This window comes from Oreochromis aureus, linkage group 5, assembly GCF_013358895.1.
Source record: "Oreochromis aureus strain Israel breed Guangdong linkage group 5, ZZ_aureus, whole genome shotgun sequence".
NCBI lineage: Eukaryota > Metazoa > Chordata > Actinopteri > Cichliformes > Cichlidae > Oreochromis > Oreochromis aureus.
In genome coordinates this window covers 26,681,867-26,698,764 of record NC_052946.1, presented here as the reverse complement: position 1 = coordinate 26,698,764, position 16,898 = coordinate 26,681,867, and the positions used below count along the sequence as shown (strand labels likewise).

Below are 16,898 nucleotides of genomic sequence, written 5' to 3'. Positions count from 1 at the left end.
AAAGTCGTACAAAAACATTTTTGATAGATTTTTGAGCGCCGTGTTCCACATAAAATCGGTTCGAGGTCACTAAGCACAACCAGAATTCATACATAAGGCGCACCGGATTATAAGGCGCACTGTCGATTTTCGAGAAAATTTTAATTGCGCCTTTATAGTGCTGAAAATACGGAAGAAAAGAATATATCGCGATATATATTGTTACCGCACATGCTTCAAATTATACCGCGATATGGATTTTAGGCCATATCGCCCAGCCCTACTTACCAACACCAAAAACAGTTTGCAAGTCACTATTAAACAACAAAAAAGTAACAAGAAAGTTTCCATGTTGGAGTGGTAGTGAGAGAATAAATAGAGGAGAAACATGCAAAACTGTTAAAATGTTAAACCTAACATGTCACAACTGTGACACACTTATGACTGTTCAACAGCTATTTGACTTGACTTTGATGATTTGATGAGTGCTTGAACACAGTATCGTTCCGTGAAATGGCAATATCTTGTTTTATTCAATAGGTTATGACCAAAAATTAGTGATAGAGTTAGAAGACTTAATCTACAGGTTAATCTGCTCTACAGGTGAAAATGTTTCACGTTAATAATAAGCTGCTGATTTAAAAACGCACACACACAAAAAAGGGGTTAAAATGTGCCTCTTACCTGAGCTGTGACTGCAGTTTATTTCCTTTGGATACAAAGTCCTCCCATGTAGGATAACTGGCCTGCGGGGAAAAATGAGAAGACAAATGATGGCATTAAACCTCTATAACACAAGTCAGGATGCAACAAGATTCCTTAAGTCTAAAAGAGATGTTAACAATATTTCTTTTACAGCCATAATCCTGAAGGAGTTGTAGCCTTAATGAAGGGAGAAAGGGGCATTATTTAGGCATTAGTATTAAACCTGCCAGACATTTGTCTGCACAGGACTGGAATGTGCAGAAAACAAATCACACAAAACTGAACAGAGACGCATAAAGCTGAAACATTTGACCTATTTTGATCCAAAAGGAGCATTCAACATCAACACTTTGTGAAACAAAAACAGTGAAAAATGACATACCTAAGGAGAGTTCATATTCCAACAAACTATGTTAAGAGAAAGAAAAGCACTACAGAATATGTTGTCAGTGCTTTAGCAGAGCATTACAGCTGCAGTATTAAATCCAGTGAGGATTAATGGACTCCACTTAAATGAATTTGGGATTGGATCAAAATGAAAATCAGGATGACAGAAAGAGAACAGAGGTCTGAAATGTACAAATGCGGGGAAAAAAGCATGAAGGTATTAAAGAAAGTAAAACATTTAGGTCAAATGAGATGGAAAATCTAAAAATAAATACTGAATATAAGTGAAAGGTTTGACAAAAACTTGTTTTCTATTTTGCTGGATAATTAATTGCCAGTTTTCAGTTAACTAATGACAGATTTAAGCAATAAATGCAGCTCTTAACTGAATCCTAGGGGATCTAACATTCACATATATTTAGAGTTCTTCAGATTTTCTCTAAAAAAAAAATTAAAAAAAATAAAAAAGCAATTATCAGCTGTTTGGCATGTTACTTTTTGCTTCTAGATGCGTGTTATGACAGGGGATGGGGATTCTGAGCCTGACAACTAATGAGCAGAAACACCCGAGTGGCGCTAAACATGAGCAAACTAATGTTGTTCTTATGCAGATGTCGCTGATTCGCCATGAAACTGCAGTTCACACTCTGAATCCATCATAATGTTCATGATGTCAGTTTTAACCTGCACTTAAAAAAAACAAAGAAACAGTGAAAACATGAGAAATTCAACTGATTAATCAATTAGTCAGCTAATCCTTAAAGCTTTAAATCTCCTTACCAATTTAACACACCCTAAGGGCTCAACAAAAACAAAAGATGGCATGAACACCAGGGATCTCAATGCAAAACCTACTTCACATGACGTCATCAGTGCACTAGCTGCTAGCTGGAAAGCCAACATATTAAAATACCAGAGTTAGAAAAATGTTAGTAGTTTGGAGACTTGTCATGGCTACGTTTTTTGTTTTGTACAAATCCCTGGCAAAAATCATGGGAGCACCAAATGTGCTTACTTGCAGCAAATAAACACATCCCACATAACAGGCAAAACTATTTTTTTGTGAAACATACTTCAAGCAAATCAAATTGGTTTAATTAATGGTATTTTTAAACATATATATCACAATCAGTACTTTGCTCAACAGCCTGAACTGCTCGAGAAACTCACTTCTTTTTTGAAAGGAGTTGTATAATGTGTTCCAGCTCTCTTTATGGGGCCATGCTTACTTTTGATCAGCCAGGTCCAACAGCTTGTCAAGGTTTGCAAACATGCTCTGGTAACTGATTTACATATTCAGATTTATTCGAGTATTTGTTTTAAAAATTTGTTCATTTTCCCTCTACTCTGTCTGGAAAAAAATCTAAAACTAAAACAATTTAACTGAATTTGCTTCAGGGATCTCTCACAAAGCCAGAATATTCAGCTATTAAAATAGTTGTGTGTCATATCTGTGATTTATTTACGATTTAACTTTTTGTATAATTTATTATAATGTTTGGTATAATTTTTTTGCAGTTTGTATATTTGTTTGTGACTTAAATAACAAACTGTGTTAAAGTGTGGCAAAGGAAAAAAAATCTCCCTGTCGACTTCATTCTCTCTGTCTCACTGTCAGTAGTTTTAGTTTAACAATTTTTTTTTTTTATTGCATTTGCACTACCATAAAATGTTGGAGTCAACTCCACTCACATCATTTCAGTTCAACCTTTTATATTTAACTTCCAAAGTTAGGAAAATGATGTTTAAGTCGAACTTGATGTTGATTGAGACAAGAATTATTGCTCAGTCACTTCTTCAAAGTGAGGAAAACAGCTTTTAAATTTAACACTAGTATCACAGCAGGTCTCTGTAACAAGAAAGAAAAATAAACAGACCATTGTTTTGGAGCTGGAAAAAAACCTGAATTATTAACATATCTTGTTTGCATTTACCGTTGAGGGTTCAAAGCTACTTCTTTATCTACATTTTGTAAAAGCAGCTGAATGATTATGTAATGTAACGCTGGTTCATGCAGGCTCTGACCTTGGGTTATATCTGAAGGAACAGCTGCTGGTGCAGTGTCCTGGTTATTAAATTAAAACGCAGGAAAGCCCTGCTCGAACAGAGGTCCGATTCCACTTTCTCTCTCTATATTTTCATGAACCCAGTCACCCTGTCTGTCCTCTGTCTCTGCTGGTCCACCAAGGAGAGGATAATACCGATTTAACCCCTAACACAACACCATTAGCCTCTTAGCTCTACACTGCTAAAGCCGTTAGCCAGCCCCCGCTTTACAGCTAGCCAAGTATGCACGCAGCATGGGGCTGACAGGTTTACTAGCTGCAGGGATTTAGCTCTGCATGATGAAATACTGCAGGTGGTGGGCAGAATGTCTCTGGTGAACATCTTACAGCGAGCTGTGATAAATAGAAAATGAAGAAAATTGAGAGAGAAGGAAAGACTACACTCCAAATCCATTTCTGATCTGTGGGTGGAGGAGTGATAGGATGAACTTGGGGTAAATTTGTACTGGGGTTTAAGAAAAAGCTTATATAGCTTATGACAATTAAAGTTGACTTAATTTGAAAACTTATATACTTATATATATACTCACTTATATATAAGTAAGTTTTCAAATTAAGTCAACTTTAATTATCATATCTCTATCAGCATTGGCATTAACACAGTACAGAGTTGATCTGTGGAGAAACAACTTTATATATTTATTTATATTAAAGTATAACAGCACTAAGCAGTTGGTTTAACAATGTTTTGATGCCGCTTTGACTAACTGGGGCTGCATCACTGATGGGCAACCACACCCTTCCCTCTTTCAGTGATGGGAGGTTGGAAATGAGCAAGGTACAAAGCAAGCAGATGGCAGCTGAGCAAACCAGCACCGTTTCTGGAATACCTTGATGTCAAAAACAAGCAGTCGTATGTCACCTTTGTCAAAGTAAACTGATATAACCACTTGACTGAAGCGCTGTCTAACCGTTTTCTCCACAGGCGTGGAAAGTAGAGGGCTACTGGTGCTAGCACTACTGTTAGGCACACTCTGCACACTAATCTGGCATTGTGTGACACTCATTTCAGAGACGTGTGGGACTAATAAAGGTTATCTTGTCTTATTTAAAACATTTTAAAACATTACTATTTTGTTATCAAATTGTTTAAAATTTAATGAAAGTTTTTTAAGCAAAAATATATATGGCCAATGTTTAAACATGTCCATTTGATTGTGCTCAGTTCTGATTGTTTTCTGCGGCTTTTCTGCTTTTATATTTTCCAAGTTTAATCAACTAATAAATTGATCATCAAGAACATCCCTAATATTTACCATAACCTCTCCAGCAAAATGGCTCCAACTACCCTGTTGATTCCAGAGTAGCGCTGTGTCTTTGAGCAGTATCATTTTGGACATTTGTTTGAAGATATTTTCTCTAACTGGACTTCCTTAAATTTTAACTGAAGACCTATGCTTTACATTATTCAGATTTATTCTCAGTGAAGATTCCCTCCACTGACTGGACAGAGGACAACAACACTGACTTGTAATAAGGCAGTAGTCCATTTTATGCTCTGGAGATACTCTGGAAATTTAGGACCAGCCTGGCCAGAAACTGTAGCAGGTGGAGAGCTGCCAGATGCAGTCCAAAGCAATAGATCGTGAGTTTCACATTGTAAAATACTCAAAGAGAAACTTATAAATTATATTATTTGATAGTTATTTTAAAAAACTATACTAAATCTGTGGGAAACACTGAAATTGATGTGAAATTAATTTCTAACATATAATAGCATGACGTCTAACCTCTTGTATCTGGGTATATGCATGTTTTGTACTGTATGGTTGTTGAATTGTATTGCTGCAAATCTCTGTGATCATTTTTGGGTTCGCATATGCTTACCCAGGTTTATTAGCATTCATACAAATTTAATCTGGTCAAACTGACATTTCTTTCCCATAGATTATGGTAAAGTTTGCTTGAATTTCAAAGTAGAAATTATGACCAATGTGCCGAAGTCAAATCTAGTCTCTTTTATACTGCCTACAATTCTTGGTAATCCGTACTAATTAAATTTGGAGTCCTTTTTAAAGTTGAGCAGACACCGAGCGTCCTGGACAAGAACGTCAAGCTACAAACCAAGAATGCGTACCATAAAAAGCACATCCTGCTGCTTGTATTTTAGTCTGTGCAGCTCTTGGAGGCCTCTTCTTGTTCCCCTGCCACCTCTCGGCTAAACCTAAAATTCTGCCTGGCTTTGTTGTGACTGCCAGGAATGTCACAGTCGGTTGCAGACAAAATATTCCAGCACTGGTTCTGCAGCAGGCAGGGCTGAAGAGACCGCAGACAGCCAGAGTATCAGGGTCCACTGCAGCTTGATACTAAGAGCTTTCAAGAAGTGGTTGCTAAATTAGGGTCCCAGGACCCACAAGGGTCACTGATGATGTCCAGCGGGTTCCCCGAGACAGCTGCCGATGAAACAGCTGTCTACTCTCATCTGGCTGGACAGCTATTTTTACATTTTAACTCTACTACATTTCTGGAGCGTTAGTAGAAAATGCAAATGGAAATGGTAGTGGTATTTACTGTTACTCCAAAAAGCCATCTGGGTATTTTTTCAGTTTAAATCCAAATCAGAAAATGTCCATTTCTAAAACATCAAAAGAGATGCACCTATTGAAACCCCCAAAACTTTTCCAAGAGTGGCGTTTTAATTAAACAAAATGGTGACTCTTTACACTGCTGTTGTTAAGCACATGGGAATATCACAGCATAGAAATATGAGCCATCTGTATGAAAAAGCCTTGATTTGGAAGCTTTCTGGTTTCCATTCATAGTCCACTTTTAGTCCAAATTGAAATGAACTAGAAAAATTTGCATTTCCTGCAAAAATGCTGTGTGGATGCCTTAACGCTGAAGCTGTCTGCTGAAAAGCTGAAAAAGATGAAAAGTTGCAAAAAGTTGTATGGTGGTGAAGAAACTGAAAATTCTGCTGAAAACAAGTGAAGAAGGAGAGATTTTTGCTTAAAAGTGGTGAAAAGCAAAAAATTCTACTGAAAAGGGGTAAAGACGGAGAAATTTTGCTGAAAAGTGGTGGGAAAAAAAATGTTGCCCTGAGCAGGATTCGAACCTGACCCTCCTGGTCTCAAGGCGGCTACTCATCATTCTCCCCAAAGAAGAGGTGGAGAGACTGACAATTCTGCTGAAATGAGCAGAAGCTGCTGAGAATTGTGCTGATAAGAGGTGAAAAGGCTGACAATTCTGCAGAAAAGAGGTCAATCAGCAGAATTTCTGCTCAAAAGATGTAAAGAAGCAGAAAGTTGCGCTGAAAAGAGATGAATCAGCAGAATTTCTGCTTAAAAGAGGTTTTTTCTGAAAACAGCTAAGATTTATGCTGATAAGAGGTGAAAAGGCTGAAAATTTTGCAGAAGAGGTGAATCAGCAGAATTTTGGCTGAAAAGAGGTGAAAATTCTGCTGAAAAGAGGTCAAGCAGCAGAATTTCTGCTGAAAAGAGGTAAAGAAGCAGAACGTTTGCTGAAAAGCGGTGAATGAGCAGAATTCTGCTGAAGAGAGGTTTTTGCTGAAAACAGCTGAAAAAGCTGGGATTTGTGCTAAAAAGTGGTGAAAAAACTGAAAATTCTGGTGAAAAGGGGTGAAGAATCTGAATATCTCAAAAAGTATAGAAGTTATGAGCACCAAAAGTCATAGCACACATTAGCAGAAAGAGGCTGAAATTTTTCAGCTACTCATTGAGCCAAAGTGGTTCTCACGTAACTGAAAAAAGGTGAAAAGCTGAAAATTCTGATAAAAACAGCAGAAGAGGCTGAGATTTGTGCTGATAAAAGGTGAAAACACTTAACTTTCTGGTGAAAAGAGGGAGAACAACCTGGTTCTGCTCAATTTCACCAATCAGAGGTACTGCTTCTGTCTGCTTCATCAGGCTTTGTACTTGTATGCATTTCTGCCATGGAGCGTTAACAAGAATGTGAGGTCCATATTAGAAAAGCTACTAAAAATCATAAAACTTTGCAGAATTGTAATAAATTATCAATATGAATTACTGGTCTGTGATAATGTATTAATTTGTAGTGAAAAAAAAATGTCGACCAAGGTGGAATTGAACCCACGACCTCGGGGCTGCTGACCCGTGTCATTACTCACTGCGCCACTGTCAAAGAGAGCCGCCGCCTAGAAAACAGGTTGATGAGCAGTCAGAATTAGATCGCGGTGAAAATTTACAGAAAACAGATGAATCAGCAGAATTTCTGCTGAAAAGAGGTAAAAAAAGCTTAAAATTCTGCTGAAAAGAATTGAATGAGCAGAATTTCTGCAGAAAAGACAGAAAGAAGCAGAACACTGCGCTGAAAAGAGGTGAATGAGCAGATTTCTGCTGAAAAGAGTTTTTTTTCTGAAAACAGCAGAATAAACTGAAAATTTTACTGAAAGGGGGCGAAGATGCTTAAATTTGTGTTGAAAAGAATTAAAAAAGTTTAACTGTGAACTGAAAAAAGTTTAACTGTGAACTGTGTGGATGCCTTTTGAGGCATCCACACAATTACGTGGAAAACAAGGGGAACTGCATTTGACGAAATATAACATGGAAACAATACAGGGCTCGCAAAATCGCTAGCCCGACGTCCCGGGGCTAGCGATTTTTCCAGTCGGGCTACCAAAATCTATCTCCGCCCTGCCCGTCGGGCTATCATAGGAAGGAAAAATATGTGTCAATGCTTTTGCATTTTCTTTCGCAAATGTAGCTGAGTAATATGTCATTGGCATCGATGAGCCTCTGTCAATATTTGACATATTGAAATCGCGTTTGAATTTGTGCTTGTTTTTTGCTTTCACTTTCACTTTGCGATCGCGCGAACTGTGTGTAGAGAGCGGCAGCACTGATTGCTGAGTGACGATTAATTGCGCACCAATTCCTCTGACATCGTCTTATCACTCATTAGCTTACTATTCAAACGTGACAAGTGAAATCTCCCACAGCAAGCTTAAACATGTGAGAGGTTGATTGCGCAGAGAATCGCTGACCGTTATGTGGTGCGTGTGTAAAAGCAGCAGGATTTACGCCGGTATTTTAGTTCTGCTGAGCCAAATAAGACAGGTCAGGGTGAAGAAGGGGCAGCCAAAGAAAAGCCTACCACAAAACGGAAAAGTTATGACAAATCACACCGAGGCAAAAAGAAAGCTCAGCTTTTTTGGTTTCATGGACAAAAGAATTTATGTGGCTAAAATATGACGAGATAAATAACATGATGTTCTGCCAGGTGTGTCGTGAGTTTCCCTCGATATCTGAGTCGCCAAGCGCCTTTGTTACTGGGACCAGTAATTTTAAGAAAGACCCCATCAGAACCCATGAGAAATGCAAGAAATGCATTATTGCCCAGTCTGCAATATCTTTCCCAGAACAAACAGCAATTGCAAAAAAAAAAAAAAACATACTAAAAATAAACCAAGCACAAGAAGAAGTCCTGAAAAATCTTTCAAAAGCGTACTATGTTGCAAAGAGTGAACTACCATTGTCAAAATTTAGCAGTCTTTGCAAACTTCAAAAAGCAAATGGCCTCGATCTTGGTTCCACTCATCCCTTACCCTTGACTTCAGTGGAAATTTCAGATTCAGGATCTGACACAGACTGATTCATGTTCTACACAGTTCTTACAAGTTCATAGAAATGTTGTCAATTAGAAACAAGTATTTGAGTTGATGATTGTAATTTTATACAGTTGTTGTGATTTGTATTTTAACAATTTTCTGATTAATTTTTGTTTCCGTTACAATATTATACTTTAATGTATAATATTGTAAAGGAAACAAAACATTAAAAAATTAATTGCTCTCTTTTTTTATTCGGGCTACTTAAATTTATTTTGGGCTACCAAAAACTGAAGAGTGCCTGCCCGAAGGGCTACCAGAGATTTTGAAATTTTGCAAGCCCTGCAATAGCCCTTTATGTGCTGATTTAGCTTTTAATTAACTTTTATCTATCTGCTTACAAAACCAGTGAGCAACATCTGGAACAGGAAATCAAGCACTGGGTAGCTGTTGTTTGCTATGTGTTTACATTTTTTTCCTGATTTCACCAGATGTCCTGACATATTGACCGTTTCTCCTCACAGACAAAGTCAGCAGATTAGCCAAAAGATTTCTTGATTGGTCAACTGGTAATGGGTAGAGCAGGGCGATATGACCAAAAATATTTATCACGATATACATTTGAAAATTTGCGATAACGATATAACTGACGATATAATTGACACTAGACAAAATACTTTACAACTCCACAACTTTATCAGTGCAAAAAACCCCATCAATGTATTTTCACTTAAACAAGCAGCTGTTTTTTATGTGCATTAAAGTTATATAAAAATGTAACAGTGCAAATTTCTTGCTGACAGTTTAACCAAAAGGCATTTCCAGTGGAAATTGGCCGACATATCGTCAGCATAACCATGTATAACATCCACAAAACTTAAAAAGAGGTTATACACACACAATATGGTAATATTATGTTGAAGCACAGTACGTATCACTCCGCGAGGCTCCTGCCTACGGTAGCCGTTGTTGTGCCAAAAAGTGATCGTCTGCCAAAAACTGATTTCCGGTATTTGCCAAAAACTGATTGCTTGTATTTAAACTGCTATAAATAACTTGTTGGTCTATAATATGTGAAACATATGTCAAATGTATCACTCATGAATGATATCAAGTCATCTTGAGCAGCAAACAACATTCCTATAACAAGGTAGAAGCCGCAATCAGTTTTTGGCAGTGACTTTTATGTATGCTTTATTTATGCAGTTAAAAACATTCTTGTTGACTTTAAAAATGTCTCTTTTAAGAGTAATCTGGCCAAGAGGACCGCTGAAATTGCAACAAATGCAATAATAGTTCTGTAAACATATTTTAAGTGGACAAAAGGGACCAGATTGACTATATTGCAAGTACAATAACACAGTTAAAAAGATACTTGAGAAACAGGTAATTTTTAAATTTTATATATAACCCCTTTGTAATACCTGTTCACCAAAGTATATTTAGGAACACACGTAAAGATATTACACATAAAAAACACATGGAAACATTGGAAATCAGTTTTTGGCAGGCAATCACTTTTTGGCACAACACCGTAATGCTCCGACAATCCATCAAGTGGTGCGGCTTCGTAGCTTAGCAAAGTCGTACTAAAACATTTGACAGATTTTCGAGCGCCGTGTACCACATAAAATCGTTTCGAGGTCAGTAAACACAACCAGAATTCATACATAAGGCACACGGGATTATAAGGGACACTGTCGATTTTCAGAAAAATCAAAGGATTGATTTTAAGTGTGCCGTATTTTCCAAACAACACGGTAACAACGATGGCCCGCTAGCATGCTCTACCAAAAATAGTGCTTTGTTGTGTATCTGACGGACGAAAGCTAAACCAGTTCCACATCACTGAAGTTGCAGCATTTTTACAAACCAATTCTGGTTCATCCGTTTCATTTAACGATCCACTTTCGCTCTTCTCATTCTGCGTCGCCGCCATGTGCGTATGTAAACATAGGCACTGCGCATGCGCGTTTTACCCATATTCTATCGCGATATTTCATTTTCCTATCGTTGCCCAAAATTACACCGGTATTACCGTGAACGGTATGATATGGCCCAGCCCTAGTAATGGGTATCTACAGTAAAAAAAAAAAAAAAAAAGCTCTGATAGTTAAAACTCAAGGTACTCTTAGTAAATTGGGGCAGGGATAGCTCAGTAGGTAGAGTGGTGGCCCCATGATCGGAAGGTCGGGGGTTCGATACCCCTGAGCAAGGTACCGTCCCTACACACTGCTCCCCGGGCGCCCAAAGGCTGACCACTGCTTCACTGAGTGAATGGGTTAAATGCAGAGAGGAATTTCCCCACGGGGATCAATAAAGTACACTTTCTTTCTTCTTTCTTTCTAAATGTTTGTGTTTATATAAGGATCTATTTTTATATATGAATAAATATTTTGTCTACAATTTTTTTTTAAAGAACATCCTAAACAAATTATTGACCTGGTTGCAGGGCTTGAATTTCAGTTCTGAATTGCAGGTATTGTACACAATATCAACATACCTTCAAATCTAGCAGGTACAACAACTGGCAATAAGTGTTGCAGAGGTAGACTAAAAATCTCCCTTAGATGTGAATGAACCTCTCTGCTGTTTCCTAAACTCTTGCCAATGTACACAGATAGAACAGAAAAGAACAAAACACAAATATCCTTTACTGTTCCTCATTGGGAAAATTCAGGTGTTCCAGCAGAAAAGTGGCAGACAGATGGAGCAGGTTCAAACGTGCAAACTCCAAGCTATTCAGTTAGCTAAAATGCAAATTAACCAATGAGGAAACACCTCAGCAAAAAACAACTGACTCTGGAAGGATTAGTTCAGAAGTAAGTCCCACTGAAGCCAACGTTTACAATGTGAATCCTCAAAAACATTATATATGTAACGCCAAGGTGAACCATTAGTCCAAACATAAGTTTCTTGGTTAAGTGGCTTATAATATGTTTATGTTATAATGTTTAAAAAAGCTGTTCAACTTGTAACCAGTGCTGAGGTGGTGACGTGATGGGACAGAGGGGATCAAGAGAAAAAAGAAGGAAAAAAAAACAGAGACAGAAAAGAGGATGACAAAGCACAATCTGAGGTAAGAATAGGACATACTGTACTTACAATCAGTAGTATCCCTCCCCCAAAGTCTATAAATAACATTAAAGAAAACATTTAAAGGGGAATTCCCCCAATGTTATAACCTAAATTTAATACCCAAGTTGTTTTAAAATCAGTGTTAGGTTTGGTGTCTGATAATTACCATACATCTTCACTTCTTTTAATCAAACAGCTTTTATACCTGTTTGAAGCTCTGCCCAAAGAGTGGAAGCTGTACGTAACCCCCACTGGCACTGACACAGTAAACTCTATTCACACAGCCTAAGCTGTCCTTGTAGAGAACACATATACATACATACATACACAGACAGACAGACAGACAGACAGACAGACAGACAGACACACAAACACACACACACACACACACAGGGCTGTTATCCTATCTGCTTAGTCAACCAGGCAGCATTAATAGGTATAGAATTACCTTGGTGTGTGTAGTCACCTGCCATTAGCATCTAATCCTACCACAGTAATCCTGACTTGCTCTACTGACCAACACAAAGAAAGAATGAAGCAAGAGCGAGGAGAGATAGGCGTGACATCTCAGGAAAGTGAGAATACTGCCCTTCCTAGAGTCAAGGATTTATTCAACCACTCATTCAACTAGTCAGCCAGCCAGTGAGCCAAGAGTTCGTTCATTCGTTTGTTCATTCATTCATTCATTCATTCAGCCAGAGAGAGATATAACATGAGGTTCAGATACCAGTGAAAAGCACAATTACTGGTGCAACATACTAACGTCACTGGGATTATCAAAACAACAAAGCCATGTCAGAAATACTGAAAGAGGTTACGCTTCAATGCCAAAAATATTTTGTAACCAAACCCTCCTGAGACCCTATGCCCCAACTTCCCCAGAAATTAGACTACATGTCACCTCAGCGAAATCCACAATAACTGCGATTGCGTTTCCTACCTCCTATGCATTTCCAAAGATACTGCCATTATTTGAATTGACTGAAAAAGGCCAAACTCAGCACCAAGTATTGTTTTGGTGGCAAAATTGCAGAGCAATGTACACACACCACATACATAAGTATAAATAACTATAAATGTTGGTGTTGACCATGGTATAGGCTACATCGTAAGCTCTATATAGATTCAACACAAAAGTGTAAATTAACCATAATGCTACCCTACGCTATGCTAACAGTTAATGTTTCAATTACACTTTTTGCACTTGCAAGTTCACTAGGGTCTGCTCGAGACTGACAGACCCGTGAGTCTTTGAGGTTTTGTTCGTTTTTTGCCGCAAGGATTTGGCAACAGAGATTTTACGTTACACTGCATGAACTACGCATTTTGTCCATGTGGTGGACTTTCAAGAAGTATAAGAACAGGATATAATAACAGGAATGACTATTTGGCCACCATGTCTCCATCTTTCCGAGAAAGTACAATCAAGGCGTCAAGTAGTCTGAGACGTTTCCAAAACAGTCTGGAAAAATAGCAAATACTTGCTAATATGTCTGCATTGCACAGCAAAAGTGCTAGAACAACAAGAGATTAAGAGGAACAGAAGCATATATACATATATATATATATATTGCTTGGTTTATTTACTATGTATTGTCTACTTAATATTTCGAAGAGTACTTAAAATAATCTTTAAGCTTTTCTTCTGCGCTGTGTAGCATTTTCCATTGAATTTCTTTCTTTGTCCATGTAACTGCATTTTGCTGCTGTACAAATACAGTTAAGTACTTTAGGTCTTACTTGCACTTGTGCAGCCATGCATGCAGCTCACTGCAAAGTTTGTGTGTGTGCTTTTTGTGCTGTCTCTTTTAGAAAAAAACAAATAAACTGATAACAGTTTGTGTCGATGTGGGTATTACTGACAGAGAGGAGCTGTTATTTTCCAGGACAAGCAGGTTTCACATGAACTTCAGTGAACAAGCTTAACCTAAGGAAAGGCTGACATTAAGGCTAAACCTCACTTCCCTATTTGTATCCATCAGTCAGCACGCAAAAATGCCATTAATTTATATAAGCAAAAAAGTAAAAAAAAAAAAAAAAAAAAAAAAAAAAAAGAAAAATAAGAAATTTTAAAGAGATTTTATAGAAGAGGCTTTGACCATCCTCCAAAGGAAAATCAGACGGGCTGTAAAAAAAAATATTTTTAAGAGGTTAAAAAAAAATTAAAGTTTTTTATTTGAGTTTAATTTTGATGAAATGGTAAGGTGACACAGAGTCATCAGTTCAAATAAATGTGGACTAATCATACTTGCATCCATATTCACCGCCTAAAAAGGGCAGTTCTGTATGGGGAAAAACCCTGTGTTTACCCCAGTGAAATGGATTAACAGGTATTGTTTGGTTTCCATCTTTCACATAGGAAGCTGAATCAACCAATTGTCTAGTTTCACCAGTAGGGCTGAACAAACCATTGCTGCAAACTGCCCAAACAACCCACAGTTACCTATGACCTCAGTGTCTTTGAGTACACCTAGAAGATTATTCGCTGCCACTTTCACCAAGTCACAGATTATCAGATAAGAATGCTGAATGGTCTGTTTAAATGTTAACTTACTCATCGGAAACTAATCACTGTTTGAGTAAAGCATCAATCTACTTAAAAAACAAAAACAAACAAAAAACAAAAAACAACAACAACAACAACAACATCTGGTCACCTGATGCAAGCCTTCCCATCTACCATTTTGTCTTTTACTTCTAATTCCACAGTTTTATTAGTGGAAAAATCCACTCTTGACATGTGTGGGTGTATTGATACACACCTTCTCATAAATCACTGAGTGTCACACCGTGGAAAAGTTATTTGCTAAAAGAATGTGATGGCTGAAATTCCACAGAAACCAGTTTGAAAGTGAAACCTGGCAATTATGCACCACTAAGATGTTTAAGTTTTACCTTCATTTCATTGACAACAAACATTGTTGTAGGCTTTTTGGTTGCATTTCATTCTCAGTATCTCACTGACCTACTGGATAATGCACACGATGTTCTAATGAGCTCTTACTCTGAGCGTCATTATTATTATATTTTTCAATAAATCTCCAAAAATCTGTTGAATGCATGTTTAAACTTATCTAGAAAACCCAAATATACATTTTGAGTTAGACTGACCCATTTGTGAAAATTTTATATTAAAAGAGCTAAAAGATATTTTTCAAAAAAGAAGACTGTGTTTTTCAGGTTTCAAAAATGTATCCATGTTCATTTTCTGGGAATTTTTAACCTGAAAATATAAAACTGTATTTGAATTATTGATATTATTTACTAGAAATACAAATGGATAAATGCTCACTTGTAGCACATTCTTACATGATTCAACTTCTCAAAAAGAAATGAAAAAACAAAAACAAAAAACAACTCCACTACGTTTATAAGAAACCACTGACCGACCACAGTCCACATAGGTTAAAGATGGAAAAGTTACCAGCATCACAGGGGCGCAAATTTCACTGTCCGGCTGGTTGATTGTGCGTTTTTCCTTGGTAGCTGAGAAGGTCGTTGGGTGAGGATTTGAGTCAAAATAGTGCAATTTATGCAGTTTATGCAACACAAACTGTTCATAAACTACATTTTTCGGGCATGAAAATACTTGCAGACAGTGAAGTTAAGAAATTTTGGAGAGTCCAGATGTTCTTGATTGCATTATTGCTTGGCTGCTTTTTGTACGCAGCCTTTTCCTTCTGGAAAATTCAATCTGAGTTTGCAGCTAAATAAATGACATTTTAATTGCTTGAACAACTTATATCTCTGTGTGTTCTTTATAAAGAACGTGTCCCGTTTATAAATATCAACTGAACCACAGGTTCCCAAAGTAGTATGTCAAGTATGTCAAAAACTAATCTGGCAAACCATCTGTCGATACAAAAATCAGTAGCAATAATCCAAAACCTCACAAACTATAAAGCCCCAGGGGCAGCGGATGTTCACACCTTGGGAGACCTGCATGTTAACAACAGTGCAAGTGACGGACAGTCAAAGCCATCAGTCATGGAAGTTTAGTGACCCTGAGTAATTTGGAGAAAAACACACCCTTCAATAATCCCACCCACATAAACCTTTAGAGAGTTTTACTTTCTATTGATTTGTCTTGTTGGCCACAGGCTTTCCTAGTCTTCTTGATTGGAGCCGAACTAAGTTGTGAGTGAGCTTTAAGTGAAGAGCAAAAACACAAAACTGTAAAGAAAGGAAAGGGATGTGCTTGATTTTTTTTTTCTTTAAATAAAAGACTGATTCATAGCAAGCTATTGGAAATAAAAGACCATCATCCACTGGCACAACCCTATTTTGGTCGCACTTTTAAGGCACAGGAATATCAGTGTTTGTTTTTGAGATTGTTCATTCAATAATGGAAGGGTATGGCGATACTAAAAGAAATTTTTAAAATAAACTAGAACATAACCACAAAGTTTTCTCATCTGGGATAAAGCACAGCTGAAGCTTAGAAGTTAACTTAATAATTACTACGTTAGCTTAAATATATATATTTGGAAATATAAACTAGACATTTTGTCCACTGGCCTGCCAATTATGTCGGAGACAGTCGGCGCACTAAAAGTAACTGTGCTGAAGGCATCAGAAAGCAAAGGAAGGGGAGAGAGGGTGAGACTGTTCAAACAGCACATTGATAGTTTGTTTGACGTTATGTTTGAGTAACACTGGTTGACTCAAAGACAGAAGACTAAAAAGGAGTGGGGGTTGATGGAAGGATGTGTCAACGCAGAGTTAATGGTTTGTTCTATGAAGTCTACGTGGTCCACACTCGACAGTCTGATCTTTTATCTGAATTTTTTTTTCATAAGAAAATGGCAGGGAAAAAAAGGACTTTCTCGTTTTATTATACATTCCTAGATGTGACGTAAATAATTTTTCTTTCAGTTTGCTCCCATACACTTTGTTGTTCTCTCCTCTGTTTCATGATTTTTTTCTTTGGACTGCATCTTTCCCTACTTTCTTCATATAATATTTATAATACCATAAAGTTGCTCACATAGTTTGCTATATTTAAGAGCCAAAAAGGTTACTCCTTAGGGTCCACAAACACCCGCCAGGCTCAGTCAGTTGATTCCAGACTAAAAAAATATTGTGCTGAACAGTTAAAAGTACAATAGGAACTAAAAGAGATGAGAGATAATATTTCTCTATTCACGCTCTTCCTC

The 16,898-nt window shown here is 37.3% G+C and overlaps 1 protein-coding gene across 2 annotated transcripts in view; it reads right to left on the bottom strand.

Annotated features, from left to right (window-relative positions):
* The window catches only part of mtss1 (MTSS I-BAR domain containing 1), an 84,302-nt gene that overhangs the window by 56,445 nt on the left and 10,959 nt on the right, over positions 1-16,898 (bottom strand). For both annotated transcript variants that reach the window (XM_031735820.2, XM_039612104.1), the window contains exon 2: positions 664-725. In XM_031735820.2, coding sequence (XP_031591680.2) covers positions 664-725 — 62 coding nt within the window. The remainder of the gene's footprint in view (positions 1-663; positions 726-16,898) is intronic.